Below are 18,652 nucleotides of genomic sequence, written 5' to 3'. Positions count from 1 at the left end.
GATAGACTCACATCTCCTTGATCTTGATTCTCATCATCACCCCCCATCATGCCTCGAAAACGTTCATACTTTAACCTCAGCATCCATAGCCTATTATTATCGGCTGCAGTATTATCAGATGCTGCCTCCGCCTCAGGCTATTATCCCCCCTCTCAACAAGTTCCCATCATCCTGCCCCAGATACCTTTGAATGGGGCCGGAGCTACACCAGACACACATGAGTTTGTAAGATGCTTTACGCAAGCTGTGTCATCCTAGCTGATCTGTAATAACCGTTAATAGTCACTACGCCACATCTTCCACCGAGGTACCTACGAACAACCCGACCTTCATGCAAGACTCGACGTCAAGCCAGACACTCGCCTTCGAGCTGTATCGGAAGATGGCCACGAAGAACAATATATTGCATCAGAGAACCCCTTGCTTGCTTTATCTAGTCCTCTTACAATACAACGGTTGGCTGACCGACGACTTTCGGTGGTTCAAGGTCACTTAGCGGCTGCGCGGTCTTCTGACTTTGCGGCCGCTTTGTCTCCACTGGATTGGGTCATGGACACCTTGCCTGGGCCGAATATTACAGACAAGCAGACCGTCTTGACATTTGCACAAATGACCGCAAATGACTATATCCAGGAGCCTGGAACAGGAGAGTGGCACACCATCCATGGACAGTTCAACTATTCAGGAAGCTTTGGTTGGCAAAAGGATGGATTGAGAGGGCACATCTACTCTGATAAGACAAACGACACTATAGTAATTTCCCTGAAGGGCACTTCACCTGCTCTTTTTGATGGCGCCGGTACCACGACAAACGATAAAGTCAACGATAATCTATACTTCAGTTGTTGCTGCGGCCAAGGAGGCTCGTATCTATGGAGACAATCCTGCGATTGCCAGAGTGCTACATTCACAGCAAATCTGACATGCATCGTCGAGTCTATGACCGACGAAAACCGTTATTACCAGGCTGCGATCGACCTATACTCTAACGTTACTGAAATCTACCCGGATGCGAATATTTGGATGACCGGCCATTCGCTGGGTGGTGCGATGACAAGTCTGGTTGGACTGACGTTTGGGTTGCCTGTTGTCACTTTTGAGGCCGTTCCAGAAGCATTACCCGCAGCCCGACTTGGCCTCCCAAGTCCGCCAGGCCATGACTCCCGACTTCCACAGTCGCGACAGTTCACTGGAGCCTACCACTTTGGACATACAGCAGACCCAATCTATATGGGAACCTGCAATGGAATTAACTCTATCTGTACATGGGGTGGTTATGCGATGGAGTCAGCATGCCACACCGGACAGGTGTGCACGTATGACACCGTGGCAGACAAGGGCTGGCGTGTCGGTCTTGGTACCCACAAGATTGAGAACGTGATATCAGACGTTATTTTGAAATACGACAGTGTCCCCTCATGTGTCGCAGAGGAAGAATGCTTCGACTGTGAACTCTGGAAATTCTTCCGAAGCAACGGTTCTGAAGCCACAACTACTACCACTACCAGCACTACCACGTCTCCCACCAGAACTTCTACGTGCAAGACTCCCGGATGGTGGGGTTGTCTGGATGAAAGTACAACCGCTACCACTACCACTACAACTACGACTTCACAGACAAGCACTGCCACTACTACGACATGCATGACTCCTGGCTGGTTCGGGTGCAATGATCCTACCACGACAGCCACTCCAGCACCCACAGTGACTACCACCTTACCCCGGTTCACGGTGACTGTAACGACTAGCTGTCACGACCCAGGGTGGTTCGGCTGCCGTGACGAAACGAGCACGGTAGCCACGACTACGGCCGACTCTGCCTCGCCCACTTCTGCGACATGTCATAGCCCGGGAAGGGTGTGGGGATGTTGGGATGAGTCCACTAACACGCCTGTGATTACATCGGCGCCCACTCCAACCAGCTAAACTTCATTCTATCCCGTGCATGCACTTGGAGCATACTTTTGGCACCCCTTTCTTCTGATTGATCTGTCGGCTCTTGAGAAGCCGCAAGCGCTAGATATACCCACCCACTTTTATGATTCGTTCCGATCTCAATCTGCTTTGGGTTTTCCTTTCCCTGCGATATACAAGATATACTATTGGCGCATTGAGCGCATTGAGCGAGCATTTACTTTTGTTTTTCATTTTTTTTTTCATGGCCCTATGTGAGCACTCGAGTGAGAGGTTGTTTTTATCATTACTTGTACCAATTCCAAAGGAAGCACTACTCGAGATTTTTTTGCCGAAGCACAGGTAAAGATCCTGGAAGGACTCACCTAAGGAGGTTTTGCATCGCTATCATACCTAGGTATGACAATTAGATTATTTCAATGAACTTGTTGGGTTTATCTCCGGGGTCGGATGTCGGGGCTTGCCGATCTCGGATCATGCCGATAGAAGTTGCCCAGATGAAATGTAAATCGAACTACTAAATTGGTATAGGCTAAAGTGGGAGAAAGACTTGACCTTCCTAAAATTTCTCTTGGTCTAGCCGCAGTCCATTTACAAAGCGACTGTCCCGATGCTTTAATCTCGGGGAGTGGACCCAACAGGGATGACATCGGCTCGGATGCGATTGGGTATCATCATGCACACGCCGCTTGCCATCCATTTGTAGATATATGCATTTATTATACACAAGAGTAGACGACCTTGTGATGTCTTTTTAGTCTGTTTTTGTGGTCTCATCTGTTTACAACATAGATGTCTTTTAAGATAATTTCTCCCCCTCGGTTTTTTAGGTTAGGTAGCAGGTAAATGGCAGAAAAGCGTACTTTGAGCAAGAGACTTCTATAGCCTACCTTTGACTCTGTATTGTAGGTGATAGTGATATCGAGAGACAGTGGACCAATAAACAAGTGGATTTCCATATCAAAATCCTGTGGGGCCATGGGCTTTGGACTTTTCCATGGCTCCCCACAAGGCCCTTTTTTCTTCCTTATATAAACTGGAGTGCTTCCGGGATTTTTCTTTCTCCATAGACAACCTCTGCCATCATGGGTCAAGACAACGAGCCTAGTAGGTTTTATCATCAAGCCCCAGAACACCCCAACTAATGCCCTTTCTTTCGCAGAAACTTACCGCTACAATGAGACTCCGGTCTACACGGCCTCCAACGGCTGCCCAGTACGCCCAGCTCACTTTCTCCTGAATCGCAAGGTCTAATCATCTACATATAGGTCATGGACCCCCAGGCTGCTCAGCGCATTGGTCCCAACGGCCCTCTTCTAATGCAGGATTTCCACCTGATCGATCTGCTGGCACACTTCGACCGTGAGCGCATTCCTGAGCGCGTGGTTCACGCCAAGGGTGCTGGCGCCTACGGCGAGTTTGAGGTTACTGATGATATTAGCGATATCGTACGTACCTGGAAAGCTTCTATAATTCTGCAAAGAGAACACTAGGCTAATGGCGCATAGACTATCATTGATATGCTCAAGGGTGTCGGCAAGAAGACCAAGATGCTCACCCGCTTCTCGACCGTTGGTGGTGAGAAGGGATCCCCGGACAGTGCCCGTGATCCCCGCGGGTTCGCCATGAAGTTCTACACCGAGGAGGGCAACTGGGATTGGGTGTTCAACAACACCCCCGTTTTCTTCCTGCGCGACCCTGCCAAATTCCCTGTCTTCATCCACACCCAAAAGCGCAACCCGCAGACCAACCTTAAGGATGCCACCATGTTCTGGGATTACCTCTCCACCCACCACGAAGCCGTCCACCAGGTGATGCACCTCTTCAGTGATCGCGGTACCCCATACTCCTACCGTCACATGAACGGCTACTCCGGACACACCTACAAATGGATCAAGCCAGACGGCACCTTCAACTACGTCCAGATCCACTGCAAGACCGACCAGGGCAACAAGACCTTCACCAACGATGAGGCAGCCAAGCTGTCCGCCGAGAACCCCGACTGGCACACCCAGGACCTATTCGAGGCCATCCAACGCGGCGAGAACCCCTCCTGGACCTGCTACGTGCAAGTCCTGAGCCCTGAGCAGGCTGAGAAGTTCCGCTGGAACGTCTTCGACCTGACCAAAGTCTGGCCCCAGAACGAGGTGCCTCTGCGCCGCTTCGGCCGCTTCACCCTAAACAAGAACCCGGAGAACTACTTCGCTGAGATCGAACAAGCCGCATTCTCCCCCTCCCACATGGTCCCCGGTGCCGAACCCTCCGCCGACCCTGTCCTTCAGTCCCGCCTCTTCTCCTACCCCGACACGCACCGCCACCGCCTGGGCGGCAACTACGAGCAGATCCCCGTCAACTGCCCCCTCAAAGCCTTCAACCCCTCGCACCGCGATGGTTACATGAACGTCAACGGCAACTACGGCGCCAACCCTAACTACCCCTCTACCTTCCGTCCGCTCGCCCACAAGCCCGTCAAGGCTAGCCAGGAACACGAGAAGTGGACCGGCGCTGTCATCGCCGAGCAGCACCCTGTGACCTCCGAGGATTACGTCCAGGCTAACGGCCTGTGGCAGGTCCTTGGCCGTACTCCCGGCCAGCAGGAGAACTTTGTCGGTAATATTTCCGGTCACCTGTGCGGCGCCGATGAGCGTGTTCGCAAGGCTACTTACGAGATGTTCCGCCGTGTTAACCCGGATCTTGGTGCTCGCATCCAGTCTGCTACGGAGGCACATGTTACTGGTGCCCCGCCAGCACGTTTGTAGAGGTGTTTTTTCTTGCTCATGTTTTCATACTCAAAATAATCGTGGATTCATTCCACATCACTGCATAGATATCTGAGCAACTTGAATACGATTTACGAATTATTTGGTACCATCTTGGAATTTTCAAAAAATATAGGAACGAAGTGCTTCGTAAAGTCATGATTGAAAAGGTTAATATCTCCTTTGCGGGCATTGGAATAGCCCCAACCTTTTAGCAGAGGGCTTGAATGCTCCTTAGAAGCTATAATTGAAACTTCTCTTAAGTTCTTACAAGGTACTAGATTCCGAATACATAATACATACTCTCTTGCAGAAGGGGACTTCCAGATTACGAATTTTGACATAAATATATTCTCTAAATCAACTAAAGACAATGAATGACAGGAACACGATATTTGTAAATAGTACTTCCAATGAACATAAGTGATTTGGAAATGGGTAGTCTTCTTTTAGGGAAGGAATTGACCTATCAATATCTCGTTAGCATTCAATTCCATAAAGGGGAAATATGGATATCATGGGCAACTTACGTGGTCCGCCAGTATAAGTGATACCCGTAATGTGCACGTATGGGTATGTCCGTCTAAAGAGAGCATAGTCCACAGTACTGGGGGCAACATTAAGGTCCATAATGGCAGGGGGAAGAGGGAGATTGTATTTGTAGTTGAAAAGGCCGTATATAGTAGTGTGAGCACCAGCCGGAAGTCTCAAAAACCCCCACAGATTCAATTGATAAATCACTTGCGACCTATCGGTATTGCAGATTAGCGTATGTCCCAAAGCATATCCAAGAGAGAAGAAAACTCACGTAAAATCTCTACAGCCAACCAAGCTGTTGTTGCTGAGATCAAGGTGGCAAGGGAGCAACGTGGTGTCTAGAAGGATCCTAACACAATCCCTAACTGTCTTATTGCGGCCCATAGGTAGTTTTTTCCAGTGGAGCGCTGTCTGATGCGGGCCTTCGTATCCGAAGGTAGACATCATTAGTACAGATCTATTTGTGCCGTTAGGTCCCCGCATACCTTCCAAGTCCAGGACAACCCCCCTGGTGCCAATAGGTGCGTACGGGGTATCATCATCCTCCAACCGATGTAAGAACGTGAGTCGGATGATTGTATGGTTATCTCGATTTGGGTCTTCAGGATCCTTTGGATTTACCGGGCCGACATCTATAAACTCGAGCTGGCACTCAGCAACCTTCTTGTGTAAGAGGCCCGCGGGGATATTCGTTCTATTTACGACATATTCCCGGTTTCTGGTTACCTTAGGGGCTGGAGTACGAGCAGGGCGCGGAGGAGCGGTAGGGAAATCATTGTAGACATTACCGGAACGAAGAGTGCGAGACATTTCTAGATGTATGGTTAGCTCTTGGTATCATTCAATTGTGGGGATTATTGTCGTACTTACTTGCTGTTGTTGACGAATTGGCTGTTGTGTTAAATTGGTTGCTATTAAGCTTGTTGCTGTGAGAGAGCTGACTGTCGTTGATACTGGAATGTTGAGTATATTCTGCGAGGAACGCGTTATATCTTATATATTAGGAGATCTTGGAGGCTAGTAGACAATGAAAGCATGGGATTGTAGGAAAATGCGGTACTGTGGTGATCGAGCAATCCTTGAAAGAGGTGAATATACTATAATTAATCGAGTCGTCAGAGACAAAGGAGCTCCAAACAGCCTTTGAAAGACAAATTCGATCAATACCCATTGCCCAAAGAAGCTATTATTAATCGGTTCGATCAAAGAAGACCCATGAAAGAATCTTATAGTAAAAAGGAACATGCTCGAACTGAGCCCTGAAGATCGAACAGCATCTATATTTAATATTTTGGGAGCAATGTTGGATTAAATATAGCATCAAAGGGAATCTTTTCTGTCCGGCTTATATAGTATACCATGGAATTTTGAAGCCTAAAGAAAGGGAAAAAATACATTAGATGTAGTCCAATTACTGGCCTTTGCATCTATACATATAATTGCTTCCTATTGGATACATGTCGCTGCAAGTGCTTATGCATAGCATAGTAGAAAAGCCTAACTGTAGGAAGATCATTTGCCAAATGAAAATCAATAAAGATATAACATAAAAATCAACCCTAATTCCGAGTGTGTCAAGTACATTCTTGCTGCAAGGGGCCACGTGGTTATGAGACATGCACTCTATACAACTTATACAACTTATATCAATTGTATATGTTTTTTTTTTTTTTTTAATTTATCAGTATATCTACCTAGAACTTGTCAAATGTCAAATAATCTTCCTCTCCAGAAGGCTCTGATTGTGACCCATCATTTGCCCCATCCGGACATCGCCAAGACTACCATCCCGCGAAAATTTACGCTTGGAGGCATCGAGCCCGTCAAATCCCCCGTTTCCCCGCCAAGTCGGCTCATGGGCTTTTATCCTCATTCTGTCTAGCCCTTCGCTTTTGCCGCAGGATTCAATTGCCCCCGGGAGGCGTTAAAGGGACTTTTCGCCGTGGAGTGCTCTCGTGCAATGTTTTCAGCATTGTGGGTACTTTGATTTTTTTTTCCCCTGACATCCGAACCAGGCCCAACCTTCAAACCCAGATCGAAAGTTGTTCTGAGATTTTCCTCAACCCCATTTCCTCTTGTCTTCGGTTATTCCGCCTATCCAAAATGGCCGAACCAAAGGCCTCAGATTTTATCACGCCGGTGGAAGGTCTCCCCGAATATGGTTATTCTTCGACCGCAGGACCGGCCTCGGACTCGTCTATGACCAAAGTTGTTCGAAATGCAAAGGCAGCCACGGAGAAGGAGCAGTCCATGACACTGATGGAGGGCATCCGGTTGTACCCCAAGGCTGTTCTTTGGAGTGTGCTCATCTCCACTTGCATCGCCATGGAGGGTTACGATATTAGTTTGGTCAACAACTTCTATGCCTTCCCGCAATTCAAGCGCAAGTATGGTGAGATATTGCCCAATGGCAAATATGAAGTATCGGCGGCGGTAAGTTCAATCAATTCCAGCGGCCATCCTTCCATTTCTTGGAGTGAGGTGGATTTGCCTCGTCTGGGTGAAGGAACTGACAATTCTCTGGATGTATAGTGGCAAGCAGGTCTGAGCAACGGTGCCTACTGCGGCGAAATCATCGGTCTATTCATCAACGGTTGGGCTTCGGAACGCTTCGGTTACCGGTACACGATTATGACCTGCCTCATACTTGTTAGCGCGTGGACGTCGATCTTCTTCACGGCTCAGAATGTGCAAGCCCTACTCGCTGCGGAGATTCTCTGCGGTGTTCCCTGGGGTGTCTTCCAGACTTTGACAATTACCTACGCCTCGGAGGTGTGTCCTGTGGCGCTCCGAGGATATTTGACGACCTATGTCAATTTCTGCTGGGGTCTTGGCCAGCTTATTGGCATCGGTGTGATTAAGGGCATGTTGAGTCGGACTGACGAATGGGCCTACCGGATTCCATATGGGCTGCAATGGATGTGGCCGCTGCCGCTCTTCGTTGGTATTTGGCTTGCGCCCGAATCCCCATGGTGGTTGGTTCGGAAAGGCCGCACTGAAGATGCGAAGCGGGCCCTTATACGATTAACCAGCCAAAACCAGGGAGATTTCGATCCCGATGAGACAGTCGCTATGATGGTTCACACTACCGCTCTGGAGGAAAAAATCACCAAGGGCGCTAGCTACCTAGACTGCTTCCGGGGTACCGATCTCCGCCGCACAGAGATTGTGTGTATGGTCTGGGCCATCCAAAATCTTAGTGGAAACTCCTTTTCCAACTACTCGACCTACTTTTTGGAACAGGCTGGGTTGAGCTCCTCTAACTCTTACGCCTTCGCCATGGGTCAATACGGCATCAACATGGTCGGCGTTTTTGGATCCTGGTTCCTTATGACACTAGGAATCGGCCGGCGGACATTGTATCTGTACGGTCTCTGTGGTCTATGCACCATGCTCTTGATTATGGGTTTCCTCGGTCTCGTTCCTAAAACCCACAAAGACCAGGCCTCCCTAGCTACAGGTTCCATGATGTTGATCTGGGCCCTATTCTACCAGCTGACCGTTGGCACGGTCTGCTTTTCCCTGGTAGCCGAGCTCTCCACCCGCCGACTACAAATCAAGACAGTTGTACTCGGCCGCAACTTGTACAACATTGTCGCCATCATCTGCGGCGTTCTGACCCCTTACATGCTGAATCCCGGCGCTTGGAACTGGGGCAACTACGCCGGTTTCTTCTGGGGTGGCATCTGCTTCCTGTGCATCATTTACACATACTTCCGCGTCCCCGAGCCTCGCGGCCGCTCGTTCGCCGAGCTTGACCTGCTCTTCGAGCGGGGTGTCAGCGCCCGCAAGTTTGCGTCGACTCAAGTGGACGTGTTCGATGAAACCATTGATAGCCGTGTCATTAATGATTATCGGGCGGAGAAGAACAACCGAACCGATGAGAGTCAGTTGGAGAAAAATCACGGCTTGATATGATGCGATGTGTCTTATGTTTACGACTAATTCTGCTTCTTGGCCCTAAATTGTTAGGCACTTTTGGATGTAAATAGTATTTTTCAGCAAATAGCATTAATCTAATATCTTCATATGAAGACCACACCGAACTTTTCATATCTCCACTTCTCTTATGATCCTCTGAAAGCCCCGTTTCCTCGGGTTTAACCAACTGGTAATGCTTAACCAGAAGATGGGATTTACGTAGACGAGAATGAGGCTGCAGAACGAGAATTATAGGCCGAAGTGAGTTAGATGATACTGCTCTATGTCCTATAAACGAGTCCTCTATTCGACAGCTCCAGCATCGTGAATTACACGCAGGCGATGAAAAAAGCCAGCTTCTTCATTCCAAATGAGCTTATTCCACCCATCATCTATTCATGTGACCACTCAGCCTTCTTCTTTTCCGCAAAGGCAGTCATACCTAGAATAATTGTTAGTGATCCTCAACTCAACCCTACTCACAGCAGATCAAAGTGTCAACTCACCAATTTTCTGATCCTTGCTTCCAAAGAGCGCATGGAACAACCGTCTCTCATACTCAACACCCTCCTTGAGCGACAACTCCTGGCTCTTATTAACAACCTCCTTGCCAGCAATAACAGCCACGCGACTGTAGCTAGCAATAGTCTCAGCAGTCTTATACGCCTGCTCAAGCAACTCCTCCTTACCACCTGGCACAACCTTCGCCGCAACGCCCCACTCACCAGCCTCCTTGCCGCTGAAGTTATTTCCCGTGAGGATCAGTTCCATGGCCTTGCTCTTGCCGACCGCACGGGTCAAGCGCTGAGATCCGCCTGCGCCGGGGATCGTGCCTAGCTTGATCTCTGGCTGCCCAAAGGTGGCAGTCTCAGTGCAGTACAAGATGTCGCACATCAGGGCTAGCTCGCAACCGCCGCCGAGGGCGTAGCCGGAGACAGCGGCGATGACTGGGGTGCGGATGGAGGTGGCGAGGTGGGACCAGGGCGCGATGAAGTTCTCGCTGTAGGCAGTTGAGAAGCTTAGAGGGGCCATTTCTTTGATGTCGGCGCCGGCTGTGGTAGGTTTGTTAGATTATGTTTTGATAATGTACATTTGGAGTAGGGTGATGGGATGACGAGAAAAGAGATGGGCGTGGAAAGTGTACATAGGACATGTACATACCAGCAAAGGCCTTCTCGCTTCCTGTGATAATGATTGCGCCGATGCTCTTGTCATTGTCGTAGTTGCTCAGAGCCTCATTGAGCTCCTTGAACAAGGGAGAGCATAGTGCGTTGAGGGCCTTGGGGCGGTTTAGGGTAACTATGATAGCAATGAGAATTGGTCCAGCAGTATATTAACTGATGTTACATACTCAATCCCACGCCGGGCTTGGGGGTCGAAGTGAGGATGTGCTCGTAGCTACCAGCAGCTGAAGAATAACCCCGGACTCGGGCTAGGTAGGAAGTCAAGGGGACCGATGTCCGAGAAGTGGCTAGACGAGTGCATTGACGGGCAAACATTGTGATGTGTGAAGGAAAATACAATTACTTTTGTTCGGATAATTGAGATTGAATTATGCAGAGCAAGGAGAGAGAATAGCTACGCGGTAACATCATACATGGCCGTTTCCCCGCGACCGAAACGCCGAAGTTAACCGTTCCGAGGTACACGTGAATAGACTAAACCCCTTTCGTCTCTACTGCACTGCCACATATTTACTGTGCTGCCTGTCACGTGCCTGTAAGTGGCTGGTGACTAATCTCTAATCTGATTGGCTTGTTGGCTGTGGACACTTTTCTGTCCTGAAGGCGCAGTGCCTGTCCTAGAATGTCTGGTTTCAGCAGCTTATCTTAATCACTGCTTTTCTTTGCTTACCTCTTTCTTTTCTTTCTTTCGGTGGTCTAGCCCTGTGCTCTGTTCCTCCCCCTTAATATCTTCATTATGGATGTCCCTGAGCCCGATCAGTCGCCCTTCACAGCCGTGTCCGCGCACACCTCTAAACTGACCCGAGTGAGTGTCTCATGAGGGGCAAAGACATTGCGCAATGTCTTTGGATCCTTCATCTCTGAAACTAATCGGCGTAGCCTGACCAATATGCTAATACGTCAATCACAGCACTACCAAGCCTACCTCGATGCCTCGACCCCGTACACAACCTACCGCTGGGTTGGTTCCGGTGTACTCCTGTTCCTCTTCTTCCTGCGCATTTTCGTGGCGCAGGGCTGGTATATCGGTAAGACTCGACGGAACCCCTGAAAATGGAATCGGCAAAGCAAAAATGATGCGCTCCAACCGCAACACGCGAAAGCCATTCATCCACAGCGCTGGGACCATCTGCATAAACAAACCACTAACTCTGGAATCTTAAATCATAGTCGCCTATACACTCGGCATCTATCTCCTGAACCTCTTCCTCGCTTTCCTGACTCCCAAGTTCGACCCCTCTCTCACCCAGGACGAGGGTCTCGAGGATGGTGACGCGGGCTCCCCCAGCCTCCCTACCAAGAAGGATGAGGAGTTCCGGCCCTTCATCCGCCGTCTCCCAGAGTTCAAGTTCTGGCACTCGGCCACTCGCGCCATCGCCATTGGCTTCGTTTGCTCTTGGCTCGCTGTCTTCGATATCCCCGTCTTCTGGCCGGTCCTGGTTGTTTACTGGATCATTCTCTTTGTGTTGACGAGTATGTTTCCCCCCCTTTGCCCTTAATTTGATACGATATATGTATCGTTCTTGTGGGCATCTGTCTAACTTACCCCTTTTTTTACAGTGCGACGACAAATCCAGCACATGATCAAGTATCGCTACGTGCCTTTCTCCTTCGGAAAGACGCGCTACGGCCGTTCATGAGATCTTGTATTTCTGAACTTCTTTCCTGTCTCTGACTCTATATCCACGATTGTTCGCATGTGCATGTCTTGTAATTGTATGCGCACTTGGACTTGGTGAGCAACAGACAGATATGATATGATAAGAGGTGATGGCGCTGGGCTCATGGTCCATTTATGAATTTTCCCAGACTCTTTTTTTTTAATCACTGTTTGCTTAGAGGGCCGCTGTTTTGGCGTGTTCCAGTCTTCTTCACCTGTGAAATATGATTAGACCTGAAGTCAATGAATGAACTGACTTGAAATATATTATTTTTTGAAAAGCAAAGACTCTTAAGGCTTCTTTTTACTGTTTCTTCCTTTTATAGTTCCCCAAATGGGAAGGTCCTATTGCCTGAGACATCTCATATGCAGGTGAGCGGATTTGCGCTCGTCTGATCCTATTTGAGACCTTTTTAGTTTACATTAGATGAACGCAACACATTATTCATCCCAGGATATACATAGAAAAGTCCTTTCCCTGCTTTTTTCTGCTGTCTACCTGCTTATAAAAGTGAGAACGGAGAAAATATCTCAAAGACATCTAAAAAAAAGTCTGGAAGGTCCACCGGAAAGACCACCGAAAATATATCAGAAGGCCGCATGCCAACTAGTCTTGTCATTGTCAAACCACAAGAAGACTATCTAATATTCTCCTCTCGCCTGCTACCTACCGGCCTCCCACTCCAGACCATCCCCAACATGGAGTGATACTACATGGTAGACTCGACCTCAGACTCAGACTCGCACTCGTACTTGAGTGAGCGCCTTAGCACGATGATGGACACGGACATGCCAGCAGTGTTCTCAGCCTCCACTAAAATCACAGTCCTCTTCACAGGTTGGACAACCTCAACCACGACGCAATATGTCTTCACATTGATCTTTCTATTCCTCCTCGCCATCTTCAACCGCTTCCTTGGTGCTCTCAAATTCCAACTCGAGAAATCCTGGTCCCAGCACCCCTCTACCCCTCAAACCATGCTTCTTGCTCCAGTGAATCGACGAAGCATACGAAAAGCAAAGCTCAGTCCTCTTCCAGACTACATACACGTGCACGGGAACGACCCCGAGGAAGAGAGCTTGCCAGTCTTGACTAACAACAATGAAACACTAATCACGTCAAGGGATCTCAAAAGAGATGGCCATTGCAATAGAACTTCATTGGGATGCCTGCTCCCGTCGTGGAAGGCCAGTGGAACGTGGAGTCTTCGCAAAGACGGGACACGTGCGTTGCTTGAGTGTGTTAGGGCTTTGATTGGATATTTCTTGTGGGTAACATCTACGGCTATCTCATATTATCATTTGGTTAATTATTGATATCGATAGGATGCTATCTGTGATGACATTCAACGTCGGCGTCTTCGTTGCTACGCTTTTTGGTGTCCTGGTGGGCGAACTGCTTCTTGGGAGATTTACTCAGGGGACTCCTGGTTGGCAGGAAGGGACTTGTCATGGTAGGGATTGAAGTCGCGATGGCTGCTGAAGTTCCGGGCACTATCTATCTCGCCCTTTGCAACTATGTGGGGTGTTTTGAGAGGTGACTTGATCAGCTGCCTAGATTTTGATTGAGGGGGCTACAAGGGCTTTCGATATAGACATGATCAGCTCATCCATGTTTCATCATTTTACCTAACTCCTTATAAAATAAGAATGCTCATCGATATACCCCAAATAATCATCTACCCTCAGTATAAACACGATCGATCTACTGCTGCTGTACTGGCTGGATTTTGAACTCAGGTCTGCAGACCGTCGACCCTATTCGAAATGGCAAATGTTACTACAAATCTATGTCCAATCAATCCACATCGTCAAGTCCAATCCTCTGACATCACGTACCTGGAGCAAGCGGAACCATAATCGCCCAAACTTCCCGGCAACTGCAATCAATCTCATTGAGGTGCGCGCACTTTGTCAGCGGCCGTCCAGCCTTTGGCACTCTCTTCATCGGGCGATCATAGTGTGCGCATTTAGACGAGCGGTGGCCTCGAATACAGGATTCACTTTGTAGGGTCTGTTGGTATATTCGTCCACAGTCTGGTATAGTCCAAGTAAGACAAGAGATAGCTCACCAAGACCATTTATTACCCTGGGAGTCGAATGGCATATCCCTGGCTTGCTGGTTCAGATACAGATCCAAAAACAATCGTGTCATCTATTGGGGCCCCAAAGCGGAGGGAACATTTGATCTATACATTGAGTGAATATGGAAACATAGTTGCGCAAATGTGCTCAAATCAGCGCTGGGGGGATCGGCCGCTATATAACCTTTTCTGGGGACATGATCTATGGGGATCCGCAACGTTGTAGGCTGCACATTGTAAACCCTACCAAAACCCATGCTTAACCCGTACTCTTCATTCAATAATTACATTAGAGAGATACCTATGCAAGTTATATAATTTGTCTAGGTGTTATAGAGAAAATGTTGGGGACTTACAACCTGAGGAGAGCAAAGCCTCGAAATGGAGATATATAGGTGCATGGTAACTTGAGATAAATTGAGTATTTATAGAACATGTGTTCTACTTTAAAGATTATGGAGTTTACAAAGGTGAAATTCCTGTTACATGACCATAAAGGCCGAAAGCTTGACGACACAAGTCGGTACCAAACACATGGACAGGGCCACATACAGACAGCGGGACTTGTTGAAGATCAGGGCTTACATGTCAAGATGCTCTCTGACTTAGATAGACCCGGAATTATTTTGAAAGAAGAATATTTGAATTTACAAAATAAAGATAGCGGGTGCGGTTAGCCACACTCCTGACTCCCTGCTCTTTTGAAGGCAAGCATACGAAACACTCCATCTAACTCCAGATCATAGGTATCATTAACAGGTACCGAGGCACATGGGGCGTAATTTGCAAGAACCACCTCAAGGAAAAGAAAATGGTGTCAAATTAAATCAACAGATTCTCCACGCTGCTCGACATCTTGCCTGCTGGAATAGCACTGTCTCCCAATGAGAGAGCCGAAATTTTGCGGTCTGTATTGGGGCGGGACAAGTCCTCTGTTTTAGTACAGATCCAGGTCGATGCGTACATATTCACCCTAGAAAAGATGTATGAGCTTTGTCCGTAATCAAGAAAACTCCCAAACTCACCGGTCAATACATGTACCTGGGAAACGAGCTCCCACACGACGAGCAGAGAAACCGTTTTCTTCAAAGTGCTTGATGTACCAAGGATTGATACTGGCGGAACGGAGAAGGATACGACCACCCTTCTTCAAGGCTTTGTTGAACGTTCGGGCTTGGGCAGGGGCTGAGTCCTCTGCGGGATCGAACCAGTCCATTGAGTCCATGACCTGATGTAAATTTAGCATGAAAAATACTACCGAAAGAGAATTTTGATACTTACCACGGCGATAGTCAGAGTTCCCGGGGTGATACGGTTGATCACTTCGTTGATCTCATCGGTGTGGATACGAAGGCCATCAAATGCACCAGGCGTGGAAAGCCTGACGTGTGCTTGAGGAGAAAGATAGGTGGGGTGGCATCTATGATCGCAGTTAGCACGTGTGGTTGGAAGACATGGAAGAAGAAAGCGAACCTCCGTGAGAATTTGCCCTGAACGCAAAGGAAATAGAAGTAGTTGTCATTGCTGATCAATGTATCGTTGATCACAGGGTCAAGAGTATTGACAACATATTCCCAAATCGATTGACCGCTGACGTCCTTGCCATTTTTCATATCTTTGGTCAAGCCGTTACGGCGGAAGAAGTCATCGACGATCATATTTCGCTGGTTGCGTGGCACTCCGGCGGCCTTCCAGGCGAACCATTCGGTGCTCACAATAGCCCAGTGGAGGGGTCGGCTCATTAGCACACTTCGAATGCGAGGCCAGATTTCACGCTGCTCTGCAATACTCTGCGCTTCACAGAGCTTGCGAACTTCACCTTGGAGTCCGAAGATATTGAAGAGCCATCGCACCATACGAATAGCATGACGAGATCCGCCGGTCTCGTACAGACCATGGCCAGAGGTAGAGGTGAAGGTCTGGGTATGCTCGAGCCAGTACTGGAAAGCCTGGCTGGACAGGTGAGGGCTGAGCTTAGAGATTAGCAGTTCACGGAACTGTGCGTGCTTGCCATCACCGAAGATTTTCCACATATCCCGGTGACCCAATGCTGAATAACAGGCAACCTTCAGCTCGAGAAGGTGATTCTGGTTGGGATTCAAGTCCACTGCATGCACCCGGCGAGGGCTTTTTTGCAGATAATCAAGGATGTTGTCACCAGCGCTGGTGATAGCCAGGATCACGTCGTCTTTACCGATGTTCAGGAGCCGGTGGTCAACTCGCGGGTCTTCCCATGTGAACGCGTAGATATACTCGTTTTGGAACTGAGTATGTTTGGGTAGCATGTCGTTGTAATGAATGCGATAATGGTGATTCTGGTAAAAGGATGATGGAAGCGGCAGGTTTGCACTTAGGTTGATCACTGCAGACTCATACGCCTTGGAGCGAATCTCCTGTGTGCTTTTCACCACTGCATTATCCATCTCCTGCTTGTGATTGGCAGGAAGCAGGTAAGGAGACTCGGTAAAAGACGCATCCAGCCTCTCAATAGATTGGCTTGATGGAGTAGATGCGATTTCCTTTGGGCAACCGACAAATATGTAGTAGGGGATACCACCAAGGAAATAATTTCGTTCGCTGGCGGAGATGACAGTACCAAACTTGTATTCCAGATAGTCTCGGCGGGCGGCTTCAAGACTGACCCGGTCGAAGTCAAACCAGGCTCTCCAGAATACACGCCCAAGCCAGTTGACATGGCGGTTGAAAGCGCCGCCGGTGTAGTTGCGACAGGACACATCCACAATGCTTTGGACTATATTTGAATGAGTGACGGTCATGCAGAACTTCGAGGTACTCCTCACCGTAGAAATCGCACACACCCAGCATTCCAGTGGACTTCAAGCGGGAGGTTAATGAGTCCACGACGCTGTAATAGTCTAAACGAATCAATATCGATAGTCTCGAGGAGATCTTAAATACTCACCAGGTATCATTGATAGACTGTAGCTCATGGTGATCAAGTCCACGCCATCACTTGCTGCATTTGTAGACCGCGGATCGAACTCCTTCTCGGGCAGGTGGAAAGACCGGGCATCCTGGCAGAGAACGGTAACGTTCTTCCACCCAAGACGCTCGAAGCGCTCACGGGCAACTTCGCAGAGGGACGGGGAGAGGTCGACTAGGTAAACGTGTTTGAAGAACTTATCTACCGGAAGAAAGGCCGCCATGGCCTCGATGTTGTATCTGTCACAAGTCAGATGGGCGATCTGTATCACGTCGGGGTTCCTCTCGTGCCTACCCAGTACCACCACCGACCTGGAATACGTTAGTGCGCTAGGTCCCCAAGAGAAAAACTAAATACTTACATCCACCCAGACAGCCTTCCCAGCCTTGACTTCTTTGTTGTTAATCTTGTACTTCAGTTGTGCAGCCACAAGACCAAGCATGTCCTCACGACCACAGAGGAGGCGTCGACGAGTGGCATCGTAAATTGCGGCCTGACATGGTCAGCTTGAAGCCATATCTACCATCGTGTCATTTGATCGCACCTGTGTCTTGTAGAAGCTCTCCAGTGCATCTTGTTGGCCCCCGGCCTTCTTATCGTGCGGTTTGATGAAGTTCGCCCAGATGAATTTCAAGTAAGGGCCAGCTCCAGAGTTGGTGACCTTGAGATGCTGAGAGGAGACCAGAAGAACCAGGCCGATAAGAGCAAATGCCAGTACGGCGGGGCCGACAATGTAGATATGCATCCAATCCATGTTCAATATGCAAAGAGCGATGCAATGAAGAGAGAAAGAGAGAAGTGAACGACAGATTCAAATACAAGTCACATTGGCTCTAATTAACCACATGTGCCTCTCACGGGGAGACGCGTGTACCATGTCCTATCACGACGACACATGGGGGGTACATTTGATAAGAGGGAGTGGAGGGGGTTAAGGGAAGGTACAATGGACATGGACTGCAAGTATACCAAGGTGCATTAAGGAAGTAACTTGTACAACCATGGTGAATTGCAGTAGATCATCCGAAAGCAGCAAAGCAAATCCACTGCAAATCTATTCCGATCCAACTCTAAAGACAATTGGGTTCCTGCAGTAGCCCTATATTTGAGCCATTCACAGCCCAGTCACTTCCCATGTGGCCCCGAAAGTCTTGGCACTGGCCGTTGAGGTCCCATCGACCTGGCCCGTGGGCGCTGCTGTACCCTCCCATAGGGCCGCCACCAGGGTCAAACTCCAGGCCCCACGGGCGCCAATCAGCTCCCTGTTTGCCAGCACACTGAGAGTTCCCCATATTTGATGGGATCTCAATATCAACCATTTATTATAAAGTAGATCCTGAACCGGAACATGTTGCGATCATTATTGTTAATTCTGTAAATCAATACATGTATGGTCTTCACTACTTTCAGCCTAATATCCCCGAAGTCTCGATCAAAGATATATGAGAAATATTAGGCGTACATAAAATGGGCCGTTCTCACTCTGTGTTGCTTAAACCGGTCATAAGATAGAAAACAGCAAAGCATTACCGAGACTATGACGCTTAGTAGAATCAATTGCACGTTGATTACTACTAAAATGTCCGATAGCTGTCTAGTTGAAAGCGGTTGATCCATTCCAGACTTGTAGTCAATAAATTCGCATTATG

At 48.5% G+C, this 18,652-nt stretch overlaps 8 protein-coding genes across 8 annotated transcripts; 4 read left to right on the top strand and 4 right to left on the bottom strand.

Moving 5' to 3' along the window:
* Positions 1–48: 48 nt before the first annotated feature.
* atg15 (triglyceride lipase ATG15) lies at positions 49–1,926 on the top strand (the record flags this gene model as incomplete). The annotated part of the gene is made up of 2 exons (XM_057231641.1): positions 49–225; positions 283–1,926. 2 exons carry the CDS (start codon positions 49–51, stop codon positions 1,924–1,926), a joined length of 1,821 nt encoding a protein of 606 aa, XP_057086731.1.
* A 1,064-nt stretch (positions 1,927–2,990) lies between these two features.
* fgaCat (catalase easC) lies at positions 2,991–4,673 on the top strand (the record flags this gene model as incomplete). The annotated part of the gene is made up of 4 exons (XM_057231640.1): positions 2,991–3,021; positions 3,077–3,129; positions 3,183–3,362; positions 3,423–4,673. The coding sequence occupies exons 1-4, from the start codon at positions 3,000–3,002 to the stop codon at positions 4,671–4,673; spliced, it is 1,506 nt and encodes a 501-aa protein (XP_057086730.1). The 5' UTR covers positions 2,991–2,999.
* A 449-nt stretch (positions 4,674–5,122) lies between these two features.
* On the bottom strand, positions 5,123–6,020 carry N7447_007377 (uncharacterized protein; the record flags this gene model as incomplete). The annotated part of the gene is made up of 3 exons (XM_057231639.1): positions 5,123–5,139; positions 5,204–5,421; positions 5,482–6,020. The coding sequence occupies 3 exons, from the start codon at positions 6,018–6,020 to the stop codon at positions 5,123–5,125; spliced, it is 774 nt and encodes a 257-aa protein (XP_057086729.1).
* Positions 6,021–7,313: 1,293 nt separating this feature from the next.
* Positions 7,314–9,128, top strand: N7447_007376 (putative MFS alpha-glucoside transporter; the record flags this gene model as incomplete). Its single annotated transcript, XM_057231638.1, has 2 exons — positions 7,314–7,643; positions 7,743–9,128. 2 exons carry the CDS (start codon positions 7,314–7,316, stop codon positions 9,126–9,128), a joined length of 1,716 nt encoding a protein of 571 aa, XP_057086728.1.
* A 395-nt stretch (positions 9,129–9,523) lies between these two features.
* On the bottom strand, positions 9,524–10,677 carry echA (enoyl-CoA hydratase echA; the record flags this gene model as incomplete). Its single annotated transcript, XM_057231637.1, has 4 exons — positions 10,483–10,677; positions 10,293–10,430; positions 9,638–10,183; positions 9,524–9,573 (listed from the first exon to the last, which is right to left on the bottom strand). Exons 1-4 carry the CDS (start codon positions 10,628–10,630, stop codon positions 9,524–9,526), a joined length of 882 nt encoding a protein of 293 aa, XP_057086727.1. The 5' UTR covers positions 10,631–10,677.
* A 374-nt stretch (positions 10,678–11,051) lies between these two features.
* On the top strand, positions 11,052–13,440 carry N7447_007374 (Retrieval of early ER protein Rer1; the record flags this gene model as incomplete). Its single annotated transcript, XM_057231636.1, has 6 exons — positions 11,052–11,120; positions 11,226–11,343; positions 11,486–11,788; positions 11,876–11,947; positions 12,814–13,243; positions 13,302–13,440. The coding sequence occupies 6 exons, from the start codon at positions 11,052–11,054 to the stop codon at positions 13,438–13,440; spliced, it is 1,131 nt and encodes a 376-aa protein (XP_057086726.1).
* Positions 13,441–14,881: 1,441 nt separating this feature from the next.
* N7447_007373 (class I SAM-dependent methyltransferase) lies at positions 14,882–17,757 on the bottom strand (the record flags this gene model as incomplete). The annotated part of the gene is made up of 9 exons (XM_057231635.1): positions 14,882–15,032; positions 15,085–15,287; positions 15,341–15,479; positions 15,533–16,811; positions 16,861–16,935; positions 16,983–17,242; positions 17,298–17,314; positions 17,365–17,496; positions 17,548–17,757. The coding sequence occupies 9 exons, from the start codon at positions 17,755–17,757 to the stop codon at positions 14,882–14,884; spliced, it is 2,466 nt and encodes an 821-aa protein (XP_057086725.1).
* Positions 17,758–18,073: 316 nt separating this feature from the next.
* N7447_007372 (uncharacterized protein) lies at positions 18,074–18,295 on the bottom strand (the record flags this gene model as incomplete). Its single annotated transcript, XM_057231634.1, has 1 exon — positions 18,074–18,295. One exon carries the CDS (start codon positions 18,293–18,295, stop codon positions 18,074–18,076), a length of 222 nt encoding a protein of 73 aa, XP_057086724.1.
* Positions 18,296–18,652: the final 357 nt, after the last annotated feature.

The sequence above is a fragment of the Penicillium robsamsonii genome (assembly GCF_028829455.1).
Source record: "Penicillium robsamsonii strain IBT 29466 chromosome Unknown utg000003l_segment0_segment0, whole genome shotgun sequence".
Classification (NCBI taxonomy): domain Eukaryota; kingdom Fungi; phylum Ascomycota; class Eurotiomycetes; order Eurotiales; family Aspergillaceae; genus Penicillium; species Penicillium robsamsonii.
This window is presented reverse-complemented; position numbering and strand designations above follow the sequence as displayed.